This window comes from Odontesthes bonariensis, chromosome 12 (genome assembly GCF_027942865.1).
Source record: "Odontesthes bonariensis isolate fOdoBon6 chromosome 12, fOdoBon6.hap1, whole genome shotgun sequence".
Lineage (NCBI taxonomy): Eukaryota > Metazoa > Chordata > Actinopteri > Atheriniformes > Atherinopsidae > Odontesthes > Odontesthes bonariensis.
This window is the reverse complement of record NC_134517.1, coordinates 28812270-28840137: the sequence shown is the minus strand read 5'-3', so window position 1 is coordinate 28840137 and position 27868 is coordinate 28812270. Positions and strand designations below refer to the sequence as shown.

At 40.0% G+C, this 27868-nt stretch overlaps 1 protein-coding gene across 18 annotated transcripts in view; it reads right to left on the bottom strand.

Moving 5' to 3' along the window:
• The window catches only part of neb (nebulin), a 78326-nt gene extending 54055 nt beyond the window's left edge, over nucleotides 1–24271 (bottom strand). For 17 of the 18 annotated variants that reach the window (XM_075480001.1, XM_075480004.1, XM_075480000.1 and 14 more), the window contains exons 1-47: nucleotides 24185–24271; nucleotides 23400–23495; nucleotides 23058–23147; nucleotides 19372–19416; nucleotides 17788–17895; nucleotides 17596–17703; nucleotides 17330–17434; nucleotides 17145–17249; nucleotides 16957–17061; nucleotides 15658–15762; nucleotides 14186–14290; nucleotides 13962–14069; nucleotides 12680–12796; nucleotides 12327–12428; nucleotides 12127–12234; nucleotides 11939–12043; nucleotides 11729–11827; nucleotides 10173–10277; nucleotides 9977–10084; nucleotides 9782–9895; nucleotides 9500–9697; nucleotides 9303–9410; nucleotides 8641–8739; nucleotides 8417–8521; nucleotides 7459–7566; nucleotides 7028–7339; nucleotides 6720–6926; nucleotides 6522–6626; nucleotides 6334–6441; nucleotides 5942–6253; nucleotides 5631–5837; nucleotides 5437–5541; nucleotides 5198–5305; nucleotides 4781–5092; nucleotides 4496–4702; nucleotides 4296–4400; nucleotides 4116–4223; nucleotides 3712–4023; nucleotides 3415–3621; nucleotides 3215–3319; nucleotides 3036–3143; nucleotides 2624–2935; nucleotides 2305–2511; nucleotides 2107–2211; nucleotides 1845–1952; nucleotides 1446–1757; nucleotides 1150–1353 (exon numbers count right to left, since the gene is read on the bottom strand). In XM_075480001.1, coding sequence (XP_075336116.1) covers nucleotides 1150–1353; nucleotides 1446–1757; nucleotides 1845–1952; nucleotides 2107–2211; nucleotides 2305–2511; nucleotides 2624–2935; nucleotides 3036–3143; nucleotides 3215–3319; nucleotides 3415–3621; nucleotides 3712–4023; nucleotides 4116–4223; nucleotides 4296–4400; nucleotides 4496–4702; nucleotides 4781–5092; nucleotides 5198–5305; nucleotides 5437–5541; nucleotides 5631–5837; nucleotides 5942–6253; nucleotides 6334–6441; nucleotides 6522–6626; nucleotides 6720–6926; nucleotides 7028–7339; nucleotides 7459–7566; nucleotides 8417–8521; nucleotides 8641–8739; nucleotides 9303–9410; nucleotides 9500–9697; nucleotides 9782–9895; nucleotides 9977–10084; nucleotides 10173–10277; nucleotides 11729–11827; nucleotides 11939–12043; nucleotides 12127–12234; nucleotides 12327–12428; nucleotides 12680–12796; nucleotides 13962–14069; nucleotides 14186–14290; nucleotides 15658–15762; nucleotides 16957–17061; nucleotides 17145–17249; nucleotides 17330–17434; nucleotides 17596–17703; nucleotides 17788–17895; nucleotides 19372–19416; nucleotides 23058–23126 — 6615 coding nt within the window. In that variant the 5' untranslated portion in view covers nucleotides 23127–23147; nucleotides 23400–23495; nucleotides 24185–24271. The remainder of the gene's footprint in view (nucleotides 1–1149; nucleotides 1354–1445; nucleotides 1758–1844; nucleotides 1953–2106; nucleotides 2212–2304; nucleotides 2512–2623; nucleotides 2936–3035; nucleotides 3144–3214; nucleotides 3320–3414; nucleotides 3622–3711; nucleotides 4024–4115; nucleotides 4224–4295; nucleotides 4401–4495; nucleotides 4703–4780; nucleotides 5093–5197; nucleotides 5306–5436; nucleotides 5542–5630; nucleotides 5838–5941; nucleotides 6254–6333; nucleotides 6442–6521; nucleotides 6627–6719; nucleotides 6927–7027; nucleotides 7340–7458; nucleotides 7567–8416; nucleotides 8522–8640; nucleotides 8740–9302; nucleotides 9411–9499; nucleotides 9698–9781; nucleotides 9896–9976; nucleotides 10085–10172; nucleotides 10278–11728; nucleotides 11828–11938; nucleotides 12044–12126; nucleotides 12235–12326; nucleotides 12429–12679; nucleotides 12797–13961; nucleotides 14070–14185; nucleotides 14291–15657; nucleotides 15763–16956; nucleotides 17062–17144; nucleotides 17250–17329; nucleotides 17435–17595; nucleotides 17704–17787; nucleotides 17896–19371; nucleotides 19417–23057; nucleotides 23148–23399; nucleotides 23496–24184) is intronic. The other variant, XM_075480002.1, reaches the window with a different exon arrangement.
• Nucleotides 24272–27868: the final 3597 nt, after the last annotated feature.

Below are 27868 nucleotides of genomic sequence, written 5' to 3'. Positions count from 1 at the left end.
AGCTGGAAAACTTTTTCGTTTTGCACAGCGCCATCGAGCTCCCGCTGCACAGCCTCCTCACCAACAACGGAGAGCAGAGCCTGCACCTCCTCAGCACTCCAGGCTCCTCCCCAAGGGAACCAGTCCTGTGTGCTAGGTACCCCAAGCAGAAGGGTTACAAAAATGGTAACGGGTACCATGGGACCGGTACACTTTTGTGGTAGTGGAAACACTGAAATAGGCAAACCGTTCTGAACCAACCCGTACCGGACTGCATAGTGGAAACGGGGCTTAAGACTGCTTATGAGGGCAGAGCTAAGATGGATGCCCTGTTTTAACAGCTTAATGTTATAAATCTGATCTGCTTTTCTCCTTTAAACTGATAGTGAGGGGAATATTGAAAATACCCACAATGCAATGGGAAAATGCATTGAAAAGCACTTAACAAGGCCATTTTGAAAATGCCATAAAAGCTGTATTTTAAACAGGACCTTGATAGAAATGACATCTGTCTTGAGCAGACCTGTCTTCTCCATTTTGGGCCTCGCCCAAAATTCAATGGGACAATCGATTAAAAAGCAATTAATGAGCCAAAAATGCCAAAAACTGTCCTATTTTTGAGGCCTCATAACTCAGCCATACGACATCCCAGAGACATCATTCAAAGTTTATATGTGACGGGAGACTCTCAACTTCAACTGAACTAAACGGTTTGTTGATAGGGCGGGCAGTAGATTGGCACCCATCAAAATTTCTTCAGAAATTTTCTAGTTTCTATTAGTGCCGACCTTTGAACTTTTCTGTCGATGTGCAAGAGATAATCCAAAGATTTAGGAACACCCCCAAAAAAAAAACCCCAAAAACTATTCGACGGCTGTCATCTAACTTTGAAGTGAATGAGAGAAACATTCTTTTAACTTTATATAATGTACAGTATTTGGTGATATTCTGGGCATAATTCTATTATATTTACTTATCTGTCAAGCAAAGCCAGATCTGATTTGACCAAAGGATCAACTTTGCCATCCTTGTTTGCGTTAAAACAATTTATGGAATAAATATATAATAATAAATATATGCAGTTATATGACCCGCCTTCCTTATTTCGATAAATATGTGAACAAAAGAGTAAAAACCGACATGGTGAATAACAGTTTGATTATATCGTACCTTGTTCATAACCTGAGCATTGGCCTTAGCCAGCGCCATGGGCATGTCCTCTGTCGTGAGTTTGAAGCCGAAGTTGCTCGGGGACTGACGATACTTTGCTTCACTCAGAACGTCGCCGGCTTTCTTCGCCTTCTCAACATCCAGTGAACCTATCGGTACCCATCCAACACCCTGCAACATCCTAAAGTCCTCCTTGTACACAGCCTGGATAACACACAGTTTTTATCATGATGAAATGTTGTCCAAAAATGTTGAAAAACTACTTCCACAGAATAAAGGAAAGTGTTCCCACTCACATCGCTCTGTATGTCATACGCACGCCTGGCCTGGACCACGTCATTGGAGTCGGGCAGACAAGTCCAGTTGTGCAGACGAGTGATGTAGTTGGCGTGGTTGACCTGAATCTGGTTCTTCTTGGCCAGTTCAAAGGCCAGCATGTCCACCGGCAGGTTGAACTTGGTCTTGGACTTGTTGAAGTCCTTCTTGTACAGGGCATCACTGGCGATCCTGGCTGAGTTCAGGGCCAGCATCATCATAGGATCGTCCTGGATGCTGCGAGCGCCGATGTGGTGACCCACCTGCTTGCGGTATTCTGTCTTATACTTATACTGAGAAATTAAGTTGGTGAATTGGTCAGTTTTTGTATCCGTTATAAAATAAATGTTAGCAGTGCAAAAATACACACAGACACTTACATCGCTAGCAATAATATGGGAGGTTTTGGCAGCCTGGATGGGAATGGCATCGCCATGAAGATGATGGCCCTTCTTCTTGGACAGCTCATTCTCCAATTTGTATAGTTTCTGAGGAGATAAGTAATGTAAAGCTTTACAAAGCATGTATACTTTACATCATCTTGAATCAATAGAATCAATCAGAATCCATAAGTGTTGCTCATACATTTAATGCAAATCGTGGCAGCTCTGAAAAAAGTCAAATGAAGGTAATACACTGTACCTCGCTGTAGTTTTTCTTGTTATCTCTGGCCAGAGCAATGTCCATTGCATCAGGCATGATGTGGATTGTAGTCTTGTCATTATCCCAGGCTTTGGTGTAGGATTGCTGTGAACCAAAAATGTATTTTCCGGTTGGATTTTACACAGAAAATATAAAAAAAACATTGCCGTCAAATGAATGTTAAGTCCTGTCCAATACCTTATCCATAATGCGGTTGTTGGCAGTGGCCAGAGTCAGGTCCATAGACTGCATGTCTTTGGTGAATTTGAAGTTGCTGGGAGGCTGTCTGTATTGATGCTCATCTAAAGCTTTTCCAGCTGCTTTTGCAAGCTCAACATCCACAGAGCCAATAGGAACCCATCCCTGTCCTTTTACGAAGCTGTCATAGTCCTTCTTATACTGGTTCTAATGCCAACATCAGGAGAAGAATTATCTACTCACCAGTGCAGAAAAGTTACATCAAACACGACACAGTAAAACATGACCGATACAATACTAGGAAAGAGTTTCTACATACATCACTGGCGATGAACTGCATGTTACGAGCCAGAATCAGGTTCATGGCATCGGGCAGTACAGTGTAGTGGTTGATAATCTTCTTGTATCCGGCCATCGTCTGAGCGGCAGAGGCCTTCTTGGCGTGGACCAAACTCATCATGTCCACTGGGGAGTGATACTTCAACTTGGACTTGTTGTAGTCCTTCTTGTAGTTCTTCTCACTCTGCAGTCTGGCCACTTCCATGTAGTGAACCAGCAGAGGATCGTCCTTGATGTTGCGGAAGCCCACGTGGTGGCCTCTGGCCTTCTCATAAGCCAACTTGTACTTGTACTATTACATGAAACCCAATTTGTTTTAATCATCCACCAAAGACTTCTGAGATATATAAATGTGTTTTTTAACATGATAAAGGAGGTTTCTGGGAACTTACGTTACTGGCAATGGTGGTACAAGCCTTGGCAGCCACAATGGAAATGGCGTCTGCTTTGAGGTGGTAGCCCTTATTGGCCATCTCCACGACACCTGCTTTGTAGAGTTTCTGCAAAAAAAACATTACATTTAGTTCAATAAAAGTGTTGCAGTGTAATCAGTCTCATGGAGTCCTCTTACATTACTCATATTGAGGGCATTAGCCTTGGCCAGGACAATCTCGGGAGCATCTGGCATCACATGCACTGTCCCTTTGTCTTTTTCCCACGCTGAAGTGTACGCTTTCTGTAAACAAAGACATCAGAAAAGCAAATGAATCACGATAGTGACGAGCGGTTTTGTAACTTTTGCTCTTCAGAGCACGGTTAAAAAGACGGCACCTTGTTCATGATCTTGTTGTTGGCTGTGGCCAGAGTCAGGTCCATGGAGTCCATCAGTTTGCTAAACGCGAACTTCGATGGATGAGTGCGGTATGTGTTCTCGCTCTGAATTTGACTGCCAACTTTAGCAGTCTCAACTCCAATCGAACCGATCGGGACCCATCCCATACCCCTGATGTAGTTGTTCCATTCAGACTTGTAGTTCCACTGAAAAGAAATGCGAGACCCCATGAATAAAAGGGTAACGTCATAGTTAAACAGCACGACGCAGCTGGTATCTTAGCATTTTAGACTTACGTCACTGGACTGGACGTTCATGGTGCGTGCGAGCTGCAGGGCTAAGGCATCAGGGAGAAGAGCATTGGTGTGCTGGATCTGTCTATATCCGGCCATCGTCTGAGCGGCAGAGGCCTTCTTGGCGTGGACCAAACTCATCATGTCCACTGGGGACTGATACTTCAACTTGGACTTGTTGTAGTCCTTCTTGTAGTTCTTATCACTCTGCAATCTGGCCACTTCCATGTAGTGAACCAGCAGAGGATCGTCCTTGATGTTGCGGAAGCCCACGTGGTGGCCTCTGGCCTTCTCATAAGCCAACTTGTACTTGTACTGTCATAACAGAGGATCAATGGATCATCACGTGTAACTGATTGCAGGAAATAACTTCTGGATTTGGCACAAGGAATTTATTACAAACTTACATCACTGGCAATAGTGGTACAAGCCTTGGCAGCCACAATGGAAATGGCGTCTGCTTTGAGGTGGTAGCCCTTATTGGCCATCTCCACGACACCTGCTTTGTAGAGTTTCTGCAAAAAAAACCATTGCATTTAGTTCAATAAAAGTGTTGCAGTGTAATCAGTCTCATGGAGTCCTCTTACATTACTCATATTGAGGGCATTAGCCTTGGCCAGGACAATCTCGGGAGCATCTGGCATCACATGCACTGTCCCTTTGTCTTTTTCCCACGCTGAAGTGTACGCTTTCTGTAAACAAAGACATCAGAAAAGCAAATGAATCACGATAGTGACAAGCGGTTTTGTAACTTTTGCACTTGAGAGCACGGTTAAAAAGACGGCACCTTGTTCATGATCTTGTTGTTGGCTGTGGCCAGAGTCAGGTCCATGGAGTCCATCAGTTTGCTAAACGCGAACTTCGATGGATGGGTGCGATACTTATGCTCACTCTGGATGTCACCACCAAGTTTAGCTGTCTCAACTCCAATTGAACCAATAGGGACCCATCCAGAGCCCCTGACATAGTTGTTCCATTCAGATTTGTAATTAACCTGAAAATCAAGGCAATAAAGTATGAGTACACAACATGGTTTTGATCCTAAAAGCAAATAACAGACATTTGAACTCACATCACTTGACTGGACATTCATGTTTCGATACAGCTGCAGATGCAGGTTGTCAGGAAGAAGCGTGTAGTTGTGGGGGATCTTTCTGTAGCCGGCATAAGTCTGAACAGCAGAGGCATGCTTGGCCTGCACCACACTCATCATGTCCACTGGAGTGTGATACTTCAGCTTGGCCTTGTTGTAGTCCTTCTTGTAGTTCTTCTCGCTCTGCATTCTGGCCACTTCCATGTAGTGAACCAGCAGAGGATCATCCTTGATGCTGCGGAAGCCTACGTGGTGGCCTCTGGCCTTCTCATAAGCCAACTTATACTGGATCTAAGATAAAAAGAGAAATGAGGTAGTCATGACTAGGTGATACATGGTTAAATCAGTTAAATCCTTCTATGTAAACTGAATCAGTTATATGAAAGTTTTACATACATTGCTGGCAATATGTCTGCCGTGTTTCGCATGCAGAACAGAAATAGCATCAGGCTTCATGTCGTATCCCTTGGCAATATCTTCCAGCCACTTCTGCTTGTAGTGACTCTGCAAATAAAATAAAAAAAACACGGTGATACCAAATACTCAAATAGGATTCTGATGAACACTCTCAGCAGGTCCTACGGCACTAAACGTAGTTAAAGATGGATGTTTAATAGAATATTCTGTGTTCCCACCTCACTCATGGTCTGAGCATTGAATTTAGCCTGGAGGAACTCTGGGCTGTCAGCTGGGAGATTATAGGTGTGCATGAATTTCTCACCAGAGGCTTTGTAAGCAGTCTATAGGGGAGAAGGAGAAAGTTGTATGAATGTTCTAATATCTCTACAGGACAAATAACTCCATGTTCAAGATGGAGAAGCCATTTTACTTGGTTCATCTGCTTGGAGTTGCTTAAAGCCAGGACCATGTTCATGTCATCAGTCTTGCTCGTAAATTTGAAAGTACTGGGATGCTGGCGGTAGTTGCTCTCATTTAACGCGGCCGTGGCGGTTTTGGCTAGCTCAGTATCGACTGAACCGATGGGAACCCACCCGGTACCTCTGCAATAGTTGTTGTAATCCGATTTGTAGACATTCTGCGGGTATAGAGAAAAATAGCACACATATCAGCATGAGTTGAATTACACCGTGCTAGCATTAGCATCCAGTAGTAACACATAGAAGAACAGTAAGAACGTACATCACTCTGAATGGTCATCATGCCGCGGCACAACTGCAGGTGCAAGTTGTCCGGAAGAAGGAAGAAGTTGTGTGGGATCTTCCTGTATCCAGTCATAGTCTGCACAGTAGATGCATGCTTGGCCTGGACCACACTCATCATGTCCACTGGAGTGTGATACTTCAGCTTGGCCTTGTGGTAGTCCTCCTTGTAGTTCTTCTCACTCTGCATCTTAGCCACGTGCATGTAATGAACCAGCAGAGGATCGTCTTGAAGGCTGCGGAAGCCCACATGATGGCCTTTTGCCTTCTCATAAGCCAGTTTATACTTGTACTGCATAAAAGAAAATGTATTATAAGAACATCCTCGAGTACCCAAACTCTTAAAATAACATTATCACGATCACGACTTACATTACTGGCAATGTCTCTTGTGGCTTTTGCAGCAATAATAGGAATGGCATCTTCTTTCACATGGTGTCCTTTGAGCAGATCTTGACGATGAGCGTAGGTGTAATAATTCTAGATGAAAATTTGATAAAGTTTTATTTTACAAGTATAGATGCACATTATTTGGCACAAATGAAAAGACTGAAACTGACCTGGCTGATGTTGACAGCGTTGTATCTGGCTTGCATCAGTTCGGGGGCATCAGCTGGGAGATGGTAAGTGTGCTTGAACTTCTCTCCGCTGGCTTTGTACTCTTTCTGCATTTTCACAATGAATTACAATGAGGAGATGGATTCATGTCCAGTTTTTAATTGACTGAACTGATGAGATCTTTTCCCCCCCTTCCTTACCTCATTCATTATCTTGGCGTTGGCCTTGGCCAGCTCCATGTTCATGGAGTCAGTGACACTGGTGAATTTGAATGTTGAAGGTGGCTGCCGATAACTTTTCTCATCAAGAGCCGCTCCTGCCTTCTTGGCTTTTTCCACATCCAGGGAACCGATTGGAACCCAGCCAGTTCCCTTGACCGACGTCTCATAATCCATTTTATAATTGTTCTGGAGAACAAGAGATAACAAAGAATTGCGTGGATGACTCAAATCAAGTATTTACCCACAATATGTCCCAAAAATCTCTAACGGGTGCAATTTAAACCTACGTCACTGGCGTTGTAGTTCATGTTGCGAGCAAGTTGAAGACCCATTGAGTCAGGCAGAATGCAGTAATTATGGTGAAACTTCCTGTAGCCAGCGAAGGTCTGCACTTTTGTGGCATGTTTAGCATGAACCACACTCAGCATGTCCACTGGAGAGTGGAATTTCAGCTTGGCCTTGTGGTAATCCTTCTTGTAGTTCTTGTCACTCTGCAATCTGGCCACTTGCATGTAGTGAACCAGGAGGGGATCGTCCTTGATGCTGCGGAAGCCCACGTGATGACCTTTGGCCTTCTCGTAGGCCTTTTTGTACTGGACCTAAGAGTAAAAAGCACATATAGCACTATAACTACTCAGCATTTAAAGAGCTTTACAGTGCAGTGCTGTGCTGAAATGGATTTTTGGGCATTTCCCGTTATTCTCTCGGGGTGACTTACGTCACTGGCAGCATGTCTTGCTGCTTTAGCAACGACAACGGAGATAGCGTCAGGCTTCATGTCATAACCCTTAGCGATGAGCTCCTGCCAGGCTTGCTTGTAGCAGCTCTGAAATCACAGTTCACAGATACAAACAACAATAAATTGATTAGAGAACGACTCCATTGCATAACTATACACAAACGCTTCAGGACTACAAAAAGGTACACACAACTACTGCCTCAAAAGTGAGCTTATATCACTGTTTATGGAAATGTGAAGAGATTCAAAAATTTTGGAGCTCAGTCTTAAAGTATATCTCTCAGATCACAACTTCCCCTATACCTTTATGTCCTAAGGTATGTATTTTAGGCATTTATCCAGATGACTGTACTTTATCCTGTAAGGAAAGAAAAATAGTCGACCTTTGTTTATTGCAGGCCAAACGCTGTATTGCACTATGCTGGAAGAATGTTGGTTGCCCATCTTTTACCCTCTGGTTAAATAACTTAACATCAAGTTTGGCTCTTGAGAAACTGACGTATATCGTTAAAAAGTTCTGAATTTTAGGACATTTGGAGGATGTTTCTGGAGCTGTTGAGGGAGGGAGAATGAGAAAATGAAAAGTATTTGGTTGGTTGTTGGGAGTGCAGGCTGCAGCCTACATTTTGAACACTTTTTTAATTTATTTTTTATTTATTATTATTATTTTTATTTATATGTGTTTATTTACTTATTTATTTTTTATTGTTTTCATTGTTTCATATTCATTGCACAGTGACTTGCTGTCTAATTACTGTGGGTTGTTGTATCTTTTTTGGTCATTTGACTATCATTTTCTTTTCTGCCTTGTGTTTTGGATGTTTGAACTGTTGGTTGTTATATTGACATGAAAAGCCATTAAATATATGTTTAAAAAAAAAAAAAGTGAGCTACAAGGAGAAGAAAGAAGCCACGTGTCGGTGTCTGTGCTTGTTACCTTGCTGATATTGTAGGCATTGCACTTGGCCTGGATGAACTCGGGAACATCAGGAGGCAGAGAGTACTTTTGATGGACCTCCTCCAGACCTCTCTTGTAGAAAAGCTGTGACAAATGAAGCCCAAAAGAGGAGAAATCATTGTATCAGAGCAAAACGAAATCACATCCTCTGAAAACAGATTCCAGCTGAGGGAGAGAGAGAGAGAGGCCGACAGTGAACTCACGTCGCTCCTCTGGAGCTGGTTAACTTTGGCCTGCAACATGACGGGGTGGTTATCGATAGATGTGAAGGGGATCGTGTCTGGGTGCTGCCTGTATTTTTTCTGAGGGAAAGAAGAAAAGGAAAGCATTAGGGACAAAGCTCCCTTTTTTTTTTTTTTTTTCAAATCAGTAAGGCAAGGCAAGGCATCTTTATTTATACAGCGCATTTCATACCACAGGCAACTCAATGTGCTTTACATAAAGACAAGGCATTTAAAAGAACAGAAAAACAAGCAATTTAAAGAGAATAAACACAGTTAAAAGCAATCAAAGAAGAGGGGGAAAAAGAAAAATATAAACTCAACCATAAGCACACGGAAAGAGAAATGTTTTTAACCTGGATTTAAAAGTGCTTACAGTTGGGGCTGATTTCAGTTCTGCTGGTAGTTTGTTCCAGTTGTGAGCAGCATAACAGCTAAAAGCTGCTTCAAAGGGTCCAGTTTGAACTCTGGGCTCCACTATCTGACCTGAGTCAGCAGATCTCAGAGCTCTGCTGGGTTTATACTCTGCCAGCATGTCATTCATGTGTTCTGGACCTAAACCATGCCATGATTTGTAGACGAGTAGCAGAACTTTTAAATCTATTTTAGTACAGGGAGCACAGGGAGACCAGTTGCACACATACCTCATTGAGAATCTCTCCAGCTTTCTTAGCCTTCTCCACCTCCAAGGAGCCGTAGGGGACCCACGGGGAACCCTTGGTGAAGTTGTTGTAGTCAGACTTGTACTCATTCTTTAGAGGAAGAAAAAAAACAACGTGTTGAGAGTATAATACAGGATCAACAAGTTTTATAAGATCTTATGAAGTCCGTCTTTACTCACGTCACTCTGGATGATGTTGGCTTTCTTGGCCAGGTCCAGCAGCACGCTGTCATAAGGGAGGAAGAAGTTTTTGCTGACGTTCCGGTATCCAGCCATGCTGGCGATTCCCTGGGATTTCTTGGCCAATGTGACCGAAATCATATCCAGCGGTGCGTGGTACTTGGTCTTTAACTTTTCATAGTCCTTCTTATATTCACGCTGTGGAGAACATCAGTGGGGTATTTGTTCAAGTGCCTGCTGCTTTGAATCAAGGGGAAAGCGGGTGATTTTGAGCTCACTTACATCACTCTGGATTTTGGCCACATGAACGGAGTGTAAGATCTTGGGATCGTCGTTAATGCTGAGGGCTCCAACCATCTGCCCCTTGTTCTTCTCAAACTCCTTCTTATACTTAACCTGCGCAGAGGAGGAAAAGTGTCGGACTGGACACAAAATGTTGAACTCCACGGAGTCTGACCGATACTGTTGCATACTTACATCGCTGGCAATGTTGGTGTGAGCACGAGCAGCAAGGATTGATATGGCATCGCCCCTGATTTCAAACTTCTTCGCTTTGGATTTCTCCCAATCATACTTATAACAATTCTGCAAGGAGAAAAATGAACCTTTCGTGGAGTTGAAATGGTTTTATAAAACTGAAATTGAATAGTTTTTGGTGCAAACCCGGACTTACATCACTCAGGTTAAAAGCGTTGACCCTGGACTGGATGAAGAAGGGATAGTCTGGAGGCAGACTACCCTTAAACTTTGTCTCTTCATACTTTGCCTTGTAGTTTAACTGCAAAAAAAAGAATACATTTCAATTAATTAATTAAACATTTGCTTTCATTCTCCATCAATCCATATCATCATAGTACAATATAATGTAAATTATTTATCATCATAGTACAATATAATGTAAATTATTATCATCATAGTACAATATATTGTAAATTATCCATATACCCTATATTTCTTATTGGTTCAGTCTGCTCAGTTAAATTTATTTTTACCTTTATTGTTAAATGTACAAATCTGTTTTTATTTAGTTTACTGATGTTTATTATTATTACTATTATTATTATTATTATTTACCCTACTCTTCATACTGTAGATTTATATATACCTGATGTTTATTCTCTATTTTTATTCTATTCTATTTGCTTGTTCCCAAAAAGAGCATTAAACATCTGCAGCTCATCCAGAACGCTGCTGCTAGAGTTTTAACCCGGACTAAGAGATCTGAACACATCACAGCAGCTTTAAAATCTTTACTCTGGCTTCCAGTCAGTCACAGAATAGATTTTAAAAGCCTGCTGATGGTTTACATCTGTGATCTGTTCAGAGAATATAAACCCAGCAGAGCTCTGAGATCCAAGGACTCAGGTCAGCTGGTCCAGACTAAACATGGAGAAGCAGCATTTAGCTGTTATGCTGCAAACAAGTGGAACAAACTGCCAGTGGAGATTAAACTTTCACCAAATGTAGACATTTTTAAATCCGGGTTAAAAACATTTCTGTTCTCATGTGTCTATGCATGAAATATCTTTTAATTTATCTGGACTGTTGCTTGTTTTTAAATTCATTTAAATGATTTTATTTGTTTCTCTTTATATTCTTTTATGTATTTTTAAAGCTTATTCCACTCCCTGCTGCAATGCTTTTTTTTAATGTAAAACACTTTGAACTGTTTGTACATGAAATGTGATACAAATAAATTTGATTTGATTTCTTTTATACTGTACGCTGTTGCAACACAATAATTTCCCACAATGGGATGAATAAAGTATCTATCTATCTATCTATCTATCTATCTATCTATCTATCTATTCAAGTAAAGTGCTTTTTGATTTTCTGTCATTGGAGGGCAGCAGTGCACCAGCAGGAAACATGGACGGATCCTTTCCCTGCCTGCACAGCTCCTCTCTGATCACTGGGTTTATTCTGGGCCAACTGAATGCTTGCTTCTATTTATACTACACAGAAATGGCTCTCCAGTTTCCATGGAGCCCGTGGAAAGACAGCTGGGCGACACGGATGATTGAGCACATTTAACAGTGATCTGCACTTCTAGGAGAATTTGATCTAAAGCATTATTAGCTGATGACTGGAACAATTGCAGTCAATAAATGGGACAAAACATGAACATAATCACATTCTAAAGAAGCTTGTCATGATGCACAAACATGTGGGATATCGGTAGGTATTAATACGTCACATTACAGTCAAGAAAAGGTAATCAACACATACGTCGCTTAGGTTTTTGGCATTGATTTTGGCTTGAACGAGGACTGGCGAATCATCAACTTGAGTGAATTTCACCGTGTCTGGCTGTTGCCGATACACTTTCTGAAAACCAGAAGATTGAGAAAAGGAAACTGTGTCACACGTAAAACAATAAAAAAAAGAAGAACACCAATGAGTGTACATCTCTCTGCAGGACGGGGTCTTATTACTTACGTCTTTACACTGATTGAGCTTCTTTGATACTTCATACTCGGGTGTCACTGTTTGAGGGTAGAAGCATCTCGTTTTGATGTCTTCATAGTCCGCTTTATAAGATTGCTGGGAAAATATGTGCAAATTATGAGGAACACGTTACAAAGAAAATCAGTTTTGGGAAAAAAAAAAAACGAGCGGCGCCTCACCTCATTCTTCATTTCCTCCATTTTCCTGCAGTGAATCATATAGAGGTCCTCATAGCTGCCAACGTAGTGGCCCTTCACCTCGTTTTCATACTTATCTTTATAATGTGCCTAAAAACATTAAAATAATTACATGCATGCATTCAAAAGACACGAGCGGTGCTTGATGAAAGAGGGCCTTTGAATTCATGAAGTATTCCTACATCGTTGAAACGTTTGAGTACGGAGTCCATCTGAAACTTTGGCGTGTCGCAGTAGTTGATGCTGGAACCCCTGGACTTCTCATAGCTGGACTTATAAACTTTCTATAAAGAAGATTTAAAAGAAAGAAAACAAATGATCAGAAGAGAAGTCGCACATCTTTATCAGTTACTCAAATAACAAGCGCGACATGAGGTTGATGACAAAGTTTAACCTATAGAATCTTTTTTTGGGAACATCATTCTTTAATTAAGTATTCAATTAGAGTAAGCATCATGGAGAAAACAGTTACTCTGAGTTTAGGTCGACACAGACGAGCACTAATCTATTCCATAAGATGTAAAATGACACCCACATCACTGAGGATGGTTCCAGCATATCTGAGCTGTCTCAGGAGCGGATTCTCGGTGGCAGGGAGCGTGTTGTAGTCACACTGTGCTTTATTCTTCTCGTACTCCTTCTTGTATTGGACCTGAACACAGAAACAGATCAGTGTGAGTGTAGACGGATGAAAGAGCTTGATGAGGTTCAGTCACATGGTGCACTGGAAAAAATGCCCCTCCAAAAATAAGTAAAAAAAAAAACAACAAATACGTTTTTGCTTCAAATAAGTAAAAGAATTTTTTATTTTTTTTAGGTGGTTTGAGTCAAAGTTTATCTTGAAATTAGCTTTAAAACCTCTTCAAATGTCAAAAAAAGCTTGTTTCATATGAAATCCGACTCAAAACAATTTGTTTTCAAGACTTTTTCATTGAACAAGATATTCAAAATGTATTGTATTAAAACAAGTCCCTATATCTGGCTGAAATAGTACTTGTTAGGCAGTTGTGTCTTATATCAAGTGTAATGAGATACTCAGTGAGAAAAATATACTTGGTAAGATTTAGATTTTTTTTCAGTGTATTGTATTCAGCTCAAACATGTACCCACTGTAACTGTATACTGGAAAATGCCCCTCCAAAAATAAGTTGAAAAAAACAACAAATACAAGACGTTTTTGCTTGAAATAAGCAAAAAAATCTGCCAATGGAACTAGTGAAAATCGGCTTGTCAAGATTTCTTGAAATAAGATGTGATATTTAGGACTTTTGAGTTAAAAGTGATCTTGAAATTAGCTTAAAAACCTCTTCAAAAGGAAAAAAAAGCTTGTTTCATATGAAATATGACTCAAAACAAGATGTTTTCAAGACTTTTTCATTTAACAAGATATTCAAGATGTATTGTCTTCAAACAAGTCCCTATATCTGGCTGAAATGGTACAGTTGTGTCTTGTATTAAGTGTAATGAGATATTTTGACTAGAAATGAGACAGATATACTCTGTAAGATTTAGATTAAGATGCAGAAGAAGTGCATCCGTATCGTTCTCTGACATCTCACATGTTTGCATTGTGTGTGAATGCGTGGGCGGATGTGAGGTACGCAGGAGCTGAAAAGCTCCTTCAAACAGTTTCATGTATTGTTGACATATCCACACTTAATCTTTGCTGTAGCGGTGAGGCACTCTGCGCTCAGTCTGTTGACTCACAGGCTGCTCTGAGACATGGGTCAGCTCTCTTGTCAAGTCTTCCACATGAGAGATGCAACCTAAAAACAACCCCCTGATACCTCCGTGGTTTTGCATATTTGCGCGCTCACCTCACTGGCAGCAATTCGAGCCTTCTTGTTTGTGCCGTAAACGGGCGTGTCTGTTTGCATGAAATAAATTTGGTCTTTTGTGTCCTCGTGTTTCTGAGTATATTTTCTCTGAAAGCAAAAAACAAACACACAAAAATCAGATAGAGAAAAATCAGAGAAATCAGAGAAAAATTACCAAAAAAAAACATAAAATACAATTCTGGATATCCTGTCCTTGCTCTTACATCACTGAGGTTATCCATTGCCATCCTGGCGATGGCGACATCAAAGTAGGGCGTCTCGCACCACTGACCCTTCACATTCTTATTATAATCTTCCTTGTATTTCAGCTGTGGGAAGAAAAAAAAAAAAGGACAACCCATGTTAGTAGATGCTTTGATGCTGCAGAGGACAGATGTAATATTTCTATATTTGCATCAAAGCACGTTAGGAAACACCAGATTCACTGTCATTTGAACCTATTGTTAGCCTGTTCCTTCCAGCTCAGAGTGGACGTCAGAGAGCAGGTGGAGCAGGTGGGGCAGTTATTCACAGCAGTAGCTGAGGGTCGGTTGGTGTCTAAGGGTGCCGTTTCTATAAATGCACCGTGCATGCCACAAGATTTGAGCTTTCAGATGGCACTTTTATCATTTCTGTGGTTCCCCCAATGCCAGTCTGGAAATTCAGCGTTCTGTCAAATGTTATTACCAGACACATCTACTGTCCTGGATCTAAAGTCGTGTTCCCTCAGCTAGTTTAATTATGGAGGCAAAGGTCCTAAGTCAAAGTCAAAGTCAAAGTCAAATTTATTTGTATAGCACATTTCATGTACAAAACAATTCAAAGTGCTTCACATAAAATAAAAGCATTGCAGCAGGGAGTGAAAGAAGCATTAAAAATACATAAAAGAATATAAAGAGAAACAAATGAAATAATTAAAATTAATTTAAAAACAAGCAACAGTCCAGATAAATTAAAAGATACCGTGCAGATGTCATGCTTAAATGTTTTTAACCTGTATTTAAAACCACCCTGGGTTACCTCAAGGGTAATTTACCAGGAAGACCGTCCTTTCACAACCCTTCCACACTGTCCATGAAGCATTTTACTGTGCTCATAATGATAAGAACACTGGAAAAAATGCCCCTCAAAAAATAAGTAAAAAAAACAACAAATACGAAACGTTTTTGCTTGAAATAAGCAAAAAAATCTGCCAATGGAACTAGTGAAAATCGGCTTGTCACGATTTCTTGAAATAAGATGTGATATTTAGGACTTTTGAGTTAAAAGTGATCTTGAAAATAGCTTAAAAACCTCTTCAAATGTAAAATTTCGAATTTCACATGAAATCCGACTCAAAACAATTTGTTTTCAAGACTTTTTCATTTAACAAGATGTTCCAGATGTATTGTATTAAAACAAGTCCCTATATCTGGCTGAAATGGTACTTGTTAGGCAGCTGTGTCTTATATTAAGTGTAATGAGATATTTTGACTAGAAATGAGACAAATATACTTGGTAAGACTTTGATTTTTTCCAGTGTAAGGACAGCAGACGTGCATGAATATTGCACGTGCAGTGCTTTTACATTAAAATAAACATTACCTACAGTAAATATTTGGCTAATGCGTGCATAAATTTTGCTCAAAGCAAGATTAAGAAGGTTAAATTGCCCAACCCTGCGTTTGTTTCACACTTTGCGGCCAGTTTCACTTACATCACTGCGCTGACTGGCCACTTTTCTGGCCAGTTCCACTTCAGGAGGATCAGCCAAGGACGTGTACTTGGCTTTGCGCTGATCGTGACCCTTTTTATAATTAACCTGTGGAGGCAAAAGCGGCAGGAGTTCAGATTTATGAAGGTGGTTGATTCTTTGACATTAATACCTGACCTAAATACACAGTCTGTCTCTATATAAACTGAGGGAAGGTTTCCATACATCAGCAGAGAAGATTAAACACAGCTGAACACAAGAAATGATCATTTTAACTGCCTCTTTAGTGATCTAATAAATCTATTTGATTAATAAACAAAATGGACTCTGAATGGAAGGGAAAAACATATTAAAGTGGAAACATTTTGAGTGATTAAAGTTGATACACTTTCATTTTGGGGGTGATTAACAATACAATATGTTGGATATTCTATATTCATGCACAGCTGAGTCAAACGGCGGTTACAGCTCGACTGTGGTATTTAAGTGGGCCACCATCCCTCTCCCAGTAGCATGTACAGCTGTGAAATTAAGTTATGTCCTGAGTAAACGTTCGAGACTTTCTGTTGCTTCTAATTTTGTCTCCGGGAGATCATCATACATGCAGCCAAAGTAATGAAGCCTTTAAGTTGCCTAAATGGTTGATTTTTGTAAGAAAACAGTCATTTAAGCAACATTTAATCAAAATAAAACTTTGGAGCGTGTACAGAACTTTAGTTTAGTTTAGTTTAACACTTAAAGAAGCGGCTCGATCCCCGACCGCTTCACCAGCGAGGGCTAATCCGGTTTTGAGAGGCTCGATTTCATTGGAATTACATCAGTCTAACGTTTATAAATGCATTTTAAAAGTTCGGTTTTGGTCAGATTAACACAATCATTTCTTTTTCTAGTCTCATGTAAAGATGCTTATTGTTTTTATATCAGAATACAAAACAAACTAGCAACAAATATTGGTCTCAGATAGCATCTCCTATTTGTGTAGTTCTATATGATAACCTAATTAGATTTATATGTACATTATAATGGTTTATTCTCTGGAAAATCATTTTAAAAACAGCAATAAAGTAATAACTATTAGTGATTCAATCCTTTTAATGGTACAGTTCTGTAACTGAAATCTATATTATCTTAAAATAAGATGCATTACAGCTGAAAAGGCCTCAGAATAAAGTTTTTACAATAACAAAAAGAACTCTTAAATCAACGTAGACTCAGACCCTTAAAACCTGACTGTGGGAACACAGTGTGTTTTCATTCGCTGTAGTTAATGAATAAGAATAAATGGAGATATACTCAGCTTACATCACTGAGGACCTCCTGAGCCTTGGCCACCCTGCGAAGCTCAGGGCTGTCGCTGTATGGGTAGTACATGGTCTTTTCCTCATCCCAAACCTCGGTGTAAAGTTTCTGAACAGGGTATAAAGTCATGGTTTAATAGAAGCCGTTTTCTGAACATAAAGTTCAGTGTGTAAGTACCACATTGGACCCACTTTGCTGTAATTAGCAGCGTTCTTCACAGCCAGAACCAGCTCGGGAGCATCGGGAGGAAGCAGGTACCTGTCCTTCGTCTCATCCCACTTCTGCCTGTACAGAACCTGCAACAGATCACCAACATTGAGGGAAAACAGTCGGATTTCATCTCCTCTCATCTCAAAATGTTTGCGTGTTTATTCACCTTGCTGATCAGATCAGACACATGCTTGACGTGGGCGATCTCTCTGGCCTCACCGTCGTACAAGCTTGTTGTTCGAACCTTGTTTCCCTCCATGCGGTATTTAACCTGAAGGTGATAAGTGGAATTTCACATTATTCTTTCATTTTCACAGCGAATTTGTTCATATTTCTTTCAGAATCTTATTTCCTTGGATTTATCGCTGCTTTATTCAAGCCAGCCATCTTCCATCCCGACTCTCATCCATGAGCTATGGTGCTCAGTACTACCTCACTAAGCTGCTCCTGGGCCTTCCGGATGCGAATGATTTCAGGGGTATCCGTGGCGATGGCAGGAGGCGTCCCTCTGGACAAGTCATAGGCCTTACGGTACTTATTCTGTCGAGAAACAACAGCACCATTTAAAGCGACGTCGCCATGACGCGGGTGGAGCAGGACAGAAGGCTCAAAGCAGTTTCTTACGTGGCTGAACTGCTCCAGCATTTTCTGGCTGTGGGCCAGGTAGGGAGTCATGAACTTGGAAGTATCGACCTTAACCTTCCTCCTGACTTTCCTGGTGGGCAAGCCAGACTGTGGATGGGCAGAAATCGGAAACAGTTAACGATCCAGCTGATAAACTGACAAGAAATTCAGTAATTACAGGAAACATAACGGCCAGGAAATAAAACTACACACTGGAAAAAATGCCCCTCCAAAAAATAAGTAAAAAAAACAGCAAATAAAAGATGTTTTTGCTTGAAATAAGCAAAAGAAATCTGCCAATGGAACTAGTGAAAATCGGCTTGTCAAGATTTCTTGAAATAGATATTTGGGACTTTTGAGATAAAAGTGATCTTGAAATTAGCTTAAAAACCTCTTCAAATGTCAAAAAAAAAAAAGCTTGTTTCATATGAAATATGACTCAAAACAATTTATTTTCAAGACTTTTTCATTTAACAAGATATTCCAGATGTATTGTATTAAAAAGAGTCCCTATATCTGGCTGAAATGGTACTTGTTAGGCAGTTGTGTCTTATATTAAGTGTAATGAGCTATTTGGACTAGAAATGAGACAAATATACTTGGTAAGACTTTGATTTTTCCCAGTGCATCCGTCCTTCACAAAGCATCCCATAACGTACAAAGCATTAGGTTTACCACCATCATAAAGAGAAGTGTGTCTCCTAATAAGCTTTGAGTCTGCAACTCTAATTACTCACCTTTAATAAGTCAAGATTTATTCATTGCTAATTTACTCTACATAGAAGTCAGTGAGTTAGAATAATGAAATGAAGGGTGTGAAGGACAAACAACCAAAATGAAGGGTTTAGTGTCACACCTATGATGTTCATGACTTCATTCTGCTGCATGCGATTCCAAGGTTAGTAACATGTTTACAAGTAGGTAACCGTATTTTATCTGTATCTGTCTTTCTAGCTATCACAGGATTGGTAAAGTAATCACTGGAAAAAATGCCCCTCCAAAAATAAGTAAAAAAAACAACAAATACAAGACGTTTTTGCTTGAAATAAGCAAAAAAATCTGCCAATGGAACTAGTGAAAATCGGCTTGTCAAGATTTCTTGAAATAAGATGTGATATTTGGGACTTTTGAGTTAAAAGTGATCTTGAAATTAGCTTAAAAACCTCTTCAAATGAAAAAAAAAAAAGCTGTGAAATATGACTCAAAACAATTTGTTTTCAAGACTTTTTCACTTAACAAGATATTCCAGATGTATTGTATTAAAACAAGTCCCTATATCTGGCTGAAATAGTACTTGTTAGGCAGTTGTGTCTTATATCAAGTGTAATGAGATATTCAATGAGACAAATATACTTGGTAAGATTGAGATGTTTTCCAGTGAAACTGCCTTTAAAAAAGTAGTTGTTAGTCTTGTTGGAGCTCTAATCTTCATGCTGAGTTAAACAGATATCTGATGGAATCACTAGATTTTACAGGCTGGACACTGATGTAAGTCTGTGAATGATCCATTCAGGCATGCAGACAGGGGACTCAGGGGTATCCTGCCCTGCTTGAACTGTTGTACCCTGGGAGGAGGTGCTTTACCTGAAGTAACTGAGTGCTGTGCTCAGTGACAGTCGTCGATGTAATCTGCTCAACATATTACAAATATAGGACACACTCTGGTTTTTCAAAACTTCCAAAACAAGAATGGGAGAAACAGCAAAGTATTTTTAGATTGAGGGTGATTTTTCCCCAGCTCTGGTGTTCACTGACACTTCCTGCACAACGAGTATAACAGGGAACATTACTCTGTACCACACCGCATTAACAGCTGCTCTGCGAAATATCACCAAACACTCCAACTAGTTCATGTTAGCAGGAACCTGTAACAAACTAATTATCTCTTCATTTCAATACTGTCCCTGAAAGAAGGGCGAAATCCCCGGACATGAATACACTGTGATGTAATTGTGACAGCAGTCGAGTTAAGCTTGTATCACACAGAGGATGAAGTATTAATATCCTCCGTGTTATGCGAGCCAGGCCGCTCAGAATCTTTGATCCTCGGACTAAATCTATAAACAACAGATGACTGAATAAGTCTGTTCTTATTTGTCATTTCAGACACCATTGCTCTGGCCATCAGTTGCTACAGCAAACACTCAAACTGTTTATGCAGCTTCGTAATCCTCGTGTTTGTGCACTAGCAGCGTTCAGTGCTTTAAAGGACCATGGTTCACCCAAATAACAAAGACACGTTCGATCATTTATCTTTAGGGCTGGGCAACGATTAAAATATTTAATATAATTAATCACATGATTTCCCTGATTAATCACGATTAATCGCATTTGTACGCAAAATCCAAAAATGAATCCAAAAGTAGTGTATAGCCTTTAGCATTTAGTTTTATTTTAAATGTGGTGCCATATGAATGAAAGTGCCATAACATTTGTTGTCCAAACACACTTTTAACATCAGGATCTTTCTGTAGTTTTTATGTAGAAGCCTCGTTCCACTGTCTGTTTCCTTGAATGACTTGCTGCTATCAGTTGTGTGTTTTGCCTTTAAGTGATATTGTAGAAGTGTATTGTAGAAGACAATTCAACTTGGCTGTAAATGCAGGAGTTTTAAAAAAATATATATTTTAAAATCTGTGCTTTTATGTTGAAACAAGTAAAACAGGAAGTAGCGCCGGTTAGCTTCGTGAGCTTCACACAGAGACCGAGGAGCACCTGTAGCGGTGATGTCCAACTTTAAAATGAAAATGGCCGGGTAAAAATTCTGTACCCGTCTCCATGTTTGGTGGATCCACAGTAGAAAGCAACAGACTTTTACAATAATAAAACCTGAGTTAATGCGCAATAAAATATTTATATTACTTACAATGTTTAAATCCAGGCTGAAAACAGTTCTATTTAGCTGTGCATATGACACCTGAAAGTATTTTATCTGCACTCTTCACTTTTAAATTAATTAATCAATGATTATTTTTAATGTTTTTTTTGTTTTTTTAATGATTTACTGCCTTCTTGTGATTTTATGTATCTGTAAAGCACTTTGAATTACCTTGTGTACGAATTGTGCTCTACAAATAAAATTGCCTTGCCTTATCGGCGTTAAATAATTAACAAGTTAACGCGATAATAAGTTAACTCGCCCAGCCCTATTTATCTCTAAAGAGACGTACACGCCCAGGCAGTCCTGCCTTTTATTGGCTGGATTCAATCCCAAAAATTTTTTGGCATCTCACATTAACATCTTTCTTCCTTGATGGTCCTTGTGCCAGAACATGATCATGATAGCATCGCTATCAACAAAATGGATGTGGCGTCAGTTGAGCTTCATTTTTTAGGGTTAAGTAGGTTCAGTAACACCAGCTGTGCCAATATAAGACTGCTATTTACTCTGTAATTTACAGTTTTGATTAGGGGGAAATGAACGTGTCAAGTATTTCCAAACCTCATTGGGCTCTGGTGATTGAAACGGGGACGCTAATTATATTCCAAATATCCTCCAAGCGTCTCTCATCCATCAACATCGGCCTGTTTTTGGCCTTAATAGCTCTGAAGCTTGTAAGGGACTGAATTTGAAGAAGTTCATTCTTTGTGTGCTCAACTGTTTATATATAAAATGATACAGTAACGTGACTATAGATAAACCTGTTCTATTTTAGTGTCTTCTTCCAGAACAGTTATAAAAACTATTCCTACAATGTTTCACAGCCCTTCTAACATACAGCCTGTTTAAAATAGACTTCCTTCCTCATATGAAGCAGAACAGAAAGACCTACATCCACACAGAGTTACACATTTATGAGACTTTGCAGCTGACGTAAAGCCTTGAAATGCACCAGAAATCTAAGAGTATGCTAACCAGAGCTGAGGGAAAGAACATCTCAATCACTTTGATCAACATTCGTAAGAGGCTTTAATATCCGGATCGATCAGACAGGAGAGAACCATGAGTGTGGATGAACACTGAACCTGTGTTACTGCATTGTACCACGACTGTTCATCCAGGAATCCGCCTCCCTTCAGTAGATTTCTGACCCTGTAAAGCTAACCTGCTGGTGTGTGATTTACAGCAGAGTGACTCGTCTCATTTTCACTCCCTCCCTCCCTCACTTCTCCCTCCTCTCCATCTCTCTCTCTCTCTATGTGCTGCAGAAGTCAATTTCTAAATTTGTCTGACAGACAGAGAACTTTCAGCTCCACCCATTACTAAACCAAGAAGTTAGGTAACTGTTATGTTAAAAAGGAAGAAAAATATCACCAAATAAAAGCAAAAGTATGAAAATAAACTACCCGTCACCTGAACAGCACTATGTTTCTCCCCATTCTGTAGATTAGATAATAAGCCGTCTTACTTATCATTGAAAAACAATGCAACTTTTCTCCACAGTATAGATGAAAGTGCTAGTGAAATCAGAGTGTATTGATTTTATATCTAGTCGTCTGTCCCGCCTCCCGAACGATTTGCATCTTTGCAGTAAAGATGGCAAATCTATTGAAATAGTTGATACATTATATGGGAGTTAAATGATTAAAATATATGATTGAGAAGAACAATCATTCAGGCTCCCCTATAAGATATCAGCGATATTAAGTACAAACAAATACAAGGCTAACTTTAATCCTATTTCACCAGGAAATACGGGATTAAGTGTTAGCCTTCTGCTTTCACTCTTCCATCGGACACTGCCACAGAGACCTTAAAACAAAGCATTTCAAACACAAAAATATTCTTAAACATCTCAGGACTTAAGGTTAAACTAAACATGTGACTTTAAAGTGAAACCATATTGCATGTAATACGATCTTAGCATGATCTAAACTACATAGGAAGGATGCTATGATGATTTGGGTACCAGTGCATCACTGAAACATGTGTTCATTGATAGATTTAAATGAACCCTCTTAAGTAAATGGTGGTTGTGTTAGCCGTCTGCCTTAACAAACATGTAAAAAATATCCTCATTCAAACAAAAACAGTAAAATAGATTTGATTTATAGCCGTCAATTAAGTTCAATACAGGGCTTTTAGCCAATCGTACGGCGTCTATTTGAAAATGGATATACCAGCAGACATAGAGGACCGATTCCACGAACTGCTGACTGGAAGGGGTATCATCACGAACCTAACTATTCATAGGGCCTGCCACTCGTCCTGTACATCTATTTAAAAACCTGCATCTACTTAAAACACAAGTATATATCTCAGGTTTACATTATATCTACGTTAAAAACAATAACAATGAATGCAAACAGGTGAAAAGACATCTCCTTACCTCTTCCACAATCTCCTCCTCCTCCTCCTCCTCATATTCCTCCGTATATTCTTCTACAATTTCTGCCATTTTGGCACAGCTTTAAAAGCTCTACACAAAACAGAGATGAAATCATCAGGCATTTATAATAACATAACTCCAAATAAGCATTATTTTTGCTGCACACGCTGAGAAGCATACATTGCTCTATGTGCTCTGGAGCATATTCTGGAGCTACTGAAGATCAAAGAACAACTGTATCATAGCTATTTTTGGATGCTTCCCACTTATCTTATTAAAAAAAAAAAAAAAAAAAAGAAGTAAGAACAGCATTTGGATGCTCAACCAATGTGCTTGCCATACCAGCAAAAGATTCCGGCAGTATTTCCTGAGTCAGGAAACTTCACTTGCCATCCACTAGGGTCTGAATCTGACTTCAACTCTGTGTTTGCCTCAGTCCTAAACAAAATGACAGAATTGGTGAAACACCACATAAAAGGGAAGAATGATAAATAACACAAAATGGAAAGTTTTTTGCATCCTAATGAGCCGATGGCTTTTAATGAGTGACGGGAACCCCTCCCCCTTAAATGCCACAACACAGCTCAGCGAGCTGAGCCTCCTGGCTGAAGGTTGGCGACAGCTGCCCAACAGTGCTTCAGCTATTTGACATGTAAGCTAATGCCACAGCCTGATTGGTTGACTCCCGTTTAGCAAATGGAGGTGCAATGCCTTCTGAGGCTGCAGGTTAAATATAGGATGGCATACTAACTACCTTTTTTAGCACCCGATTGCCTTCTCTTTAAATCAAAAACTAAGTTTTATCTGCAGAACAACCACAGAAATATGAGGAAAAGTTGATGTAAAAGGGATAAAACTGTCAAGACAGGTGCAGAAATGCTGAGAAGGGTGCTGAAGTTTCAGGTACATCCAAAGCTGGGCCCGGTCGGATAACTGCTTGGGTCTTGAAGTTCTGGATTGTTTGGTTATTCCTTCAATACGCAGTAAAGCGTTTGTGCTCCTTATTCCTCGGTCAGCTCCTCCCGGATCCGGGTGGCAGAAGGGGATGGATGTCCCAGCAGACGGAAAGCCATGCAGGGTGGAGAAAACATGGGTATTTTGTGATTTTCATCCATTCCTTTGCTTACCAGTTATGCTTAAGTTTAATGGTCTCCCAAGCCGCTAAAGTCTCCCCAGCCTCCCTCCAGAGAAACGCTGGGCAACAGCACACAGCTGCACTTTCTAGCCAGGTTATCATGTGGCTGACGCAGCCAATCAGAGGCCGTCGCTCTCAGATTTCAAAATCTAAATATACCTAAGTGATCATTTCAGAAAGGAGCACCTGTTGAGGCTAATGCATCAGCGGTACAGTTATGAGGAAGGCAGAGGAGGATGAGTCGTAAGGTCTGAAGAACACAAAATGACAACAGTACCACCCACTGTGAAGGTCTTTGTGGTGGTGATGTTGATCTGTTGGCGACTCTTTCTTCTCTTTAAAAGATTTGGAATACGAGTCTGAGCCTGCGACTTAGCTTCAGGGCCAGAATGGGCTGCGAGTGTCAGATCTGTTGAGGTAATCAGTCAGCTGACCCTGAGCTTGGCTACGTCCCGTCAAAAATCAGGTCAACAAACTAAATGCTTGTGAAACACGACCAGAAGCAACCAAACGCCCCCATTGAATATAAATCACAAATCAATGGCTGCTTTCAACATTTTTCAAGGAAACTATCTAAAAGAGTCTCATTAATGCCTCTTGAGTTAAAGATCAGTCTGTTGGAAACGTATGAGCTACCCCCCGATGTGTGACAATTAAAATAAACAAGCTTTAGACTGGAAAAAATCAAAGTCTTACCAAGTATATTTGTCTCATTTCTAGTTAAAATATCTCATTACATTTAATATAAGACACAACTGCCTAACAAGCACCATTTCAGCCAGATATAGGGACTTGTTTAAAGACAATACATCTGGAATATCTTGTTAAATGAAAAAGTCTTGAAAACATCTTGTTTTGAGTCGGATTTCATATGAAACAAGCTTTTTTTGACATTTGAGGAGGTTTTTAAGCTAATTTCAAGATCACTTTTATCTCAAAAGTCCCAAATATCACATCTTATTTCAAGAAATCTTGACAAGCCGATTTTCACTAGTTCCATTGGCAGATTTTTTTGCTAATTTCAAGCAAAAACGTCTTGTATTTGTTGTTTTTCTTGCCTTATTTATGGAGGGGCATTTTTTCCAGTGTAGCTTGATTATTATCTACTTTGCCTCTTCCTGAATGGTAAACTCTACCCGATTTATCTGAATTTGTATATTGTTTTGGGATTCACTGGCTTTTTACAAGAAAATGTCTTGTAAAAAGAAGACTTTTTGGGGATATTTTAGCATTTAAAGTACGATTAAGATCTTTTTTTTTTTGTTGGCTACCAGCAGTATTGCTCCTGGTCTGAATCTCAGCTGGGGCCAGGCACGTTATCCACGTTATAAACTTCTGAAAAGCAGGTAAAAGGACGGCTGGATGGAGTCATTTCTGTGGGCCGCTGCCGGGTACCATCAGGACAGTTCTGATCTGTGATCTATTTCTTCTTTGTGTTTTAAAATAAACTAGGATAATTCAACCAGATCGCCCTGCTCAAAATAGCCACAAAAAGCATTTGAATGTTATAAATACAGTGGCCACCGTCATACATTACATGTAAAATATAGATTTTCTTTAAATGATGTGCCTCTATTCCTGTGATACGTCTATACTCTCACTCTTTGTGCCAGCAGCCGAGTGCAACCTGGGAACCAAGACGGACAGCAGCAGCTGAATGTGCCTCTATCTCCTCTCTTGAAGCCGTAACGAAGCTCCACTCCGTCACACACTGGATGTTGGCTGCTCGCTCACTTTATAACATCCCTGCAGTTCGGATCTGATCTGAAAAACAACGTTTAAAGTGCAAGTTAATCTAAACTAAGCATCTATTTTCTTATTTACCCCAGAGTTCTACACCCGTAGCTCGGGACATCATATTTACTGAGATGCAATGGCAGACTTTCTCAGGAAAATATCTCTAAAGTGTCCCGTCGTCAAACCTTTATCAAGACACAAAGTTCGAGTCTGACATTCAAGATTGGCTTTTAAGTCATTTCATCATTTCTGCTGTCACCCAAAGTACTTTGGCATAAAGAAAACTCAACAACTACCTCCAGAAACAAACCAAACCCCACTGCCTGTGACTATTTCCTAACATTTAAAGGGGTTTGCAGCCTAAATATTCAGGCTACTGATACATTACTTTAAGTTATTGGGTATCATGACTGTTCAATGATTCCAGCAGTCAAAACATAGATGCCCAGGGAGGGGGGCTACAAGATGCTTTGTCACTGGAAAAAATGACCGATGACCAGAACCCAACAGCTGCAGCAAAGGCTACGACAACAAAGGTTCTGCCAGCCGCTGGTCTGGGTCCATCAACATGTTAAAAAAGAAAAAAGAAATACTCCAGTGAGGTAAGAAGCCTAATATTAATGGATCGGTCAGTCACAGAGTGACAGGATGGGCTGTTATTTACAACAGAGCAGGTTTCCGTGTGAAGACGTCCGCCCGACATTAACAATCTGAACCTTTTTAGTTACTTCTTCAATTCTGACCAATTTCTCAGGCTCCATTGGAGGAAAACCATCTCCTCAGAATGATACTGCCACCACCATGCGTCTTTGTGGTAGGATGGTTATCTGCGCCTTCTTGGATGGCCAAAAACACCAATTTTAGTCTCATCTTATAAGAGTCTTCCAGATGCCTTTTGGCCATCTCCAAACACGTTTTCTTGTTATTATTATTGTTTTGACCTTAAGGCAGTGATACTCACTATTTTTTCACAAGAGCCACATTGGCAGAGCAAAATCAAGGGAAGAGCCACTTTTACCACAACATACTAAGTCCACTTATGCAAATATGCATTTCTACATATGAAACATCCCACAAAAAAAGAAACAACACAGCCAATACATTTTCAATTAAGACCACATTTATACTGGGATGAGCAGAAGCTGGCCTGCATGTCCTTGACTTTCTTCATGTTGTATTTGTAGTTTGTTGTTGTAATCATAGTGAGACTTTTAAGATGAGCATGGTTTTTGTGCTGGTTTTTGCCCTTTTTAATTAAAAACCGATCTATTGTGCCTGCATCTCGCGCTGGCTAAAGGAGCTAGCGTGCTCTGCGGTCAGGTGTGAGGTGGTTTAAGCGGGCTGCGTTGCCAGGTTTAACAGAGCCCCCTTTAGGAAACACCATTAAGCCTTAATTAATACTTAATAAAAATACTTAATACTACAAAAACACAAACTTCATAAAAAATACTTAATACTGTGCAGTATTCGCTGTATGTTATTTGAAAAAAATTATTGTTATTGTTACCATATTGTTATAAGCTACTATGCGAGTGCGAGCCGCCAATTAAAGCTTGAGGAGCCGCGCAATGAGTATCTCTGCCTTAAGGTGTCATATTCTTTTATAGCTTTCAATTCTCAGTTTAATAGTTTAAACCTTTTCAAATCATCCATCATACAGAACTGTAACTCACCAGCTTGGAGGGCTCCTGAATCTCTGCTGTGTTGCTTGGACTCTGTGGCTCCTTCACAACAGGTGAACTCATCATATGATCATGTGACACAGGTGGACTGACCGTGTGGTACCAAAGAGCAACTTTCCATCCACTAATCCACTTTTTCTCATAATTCTACATTCTTTTATGTAGGTCCATAACATAAAATCCAAAAACGTATTCAATTACTTACATAATGAGCTAAAAAAAAAAACAAGTGACTGTATCAGATCTATACAAACAGC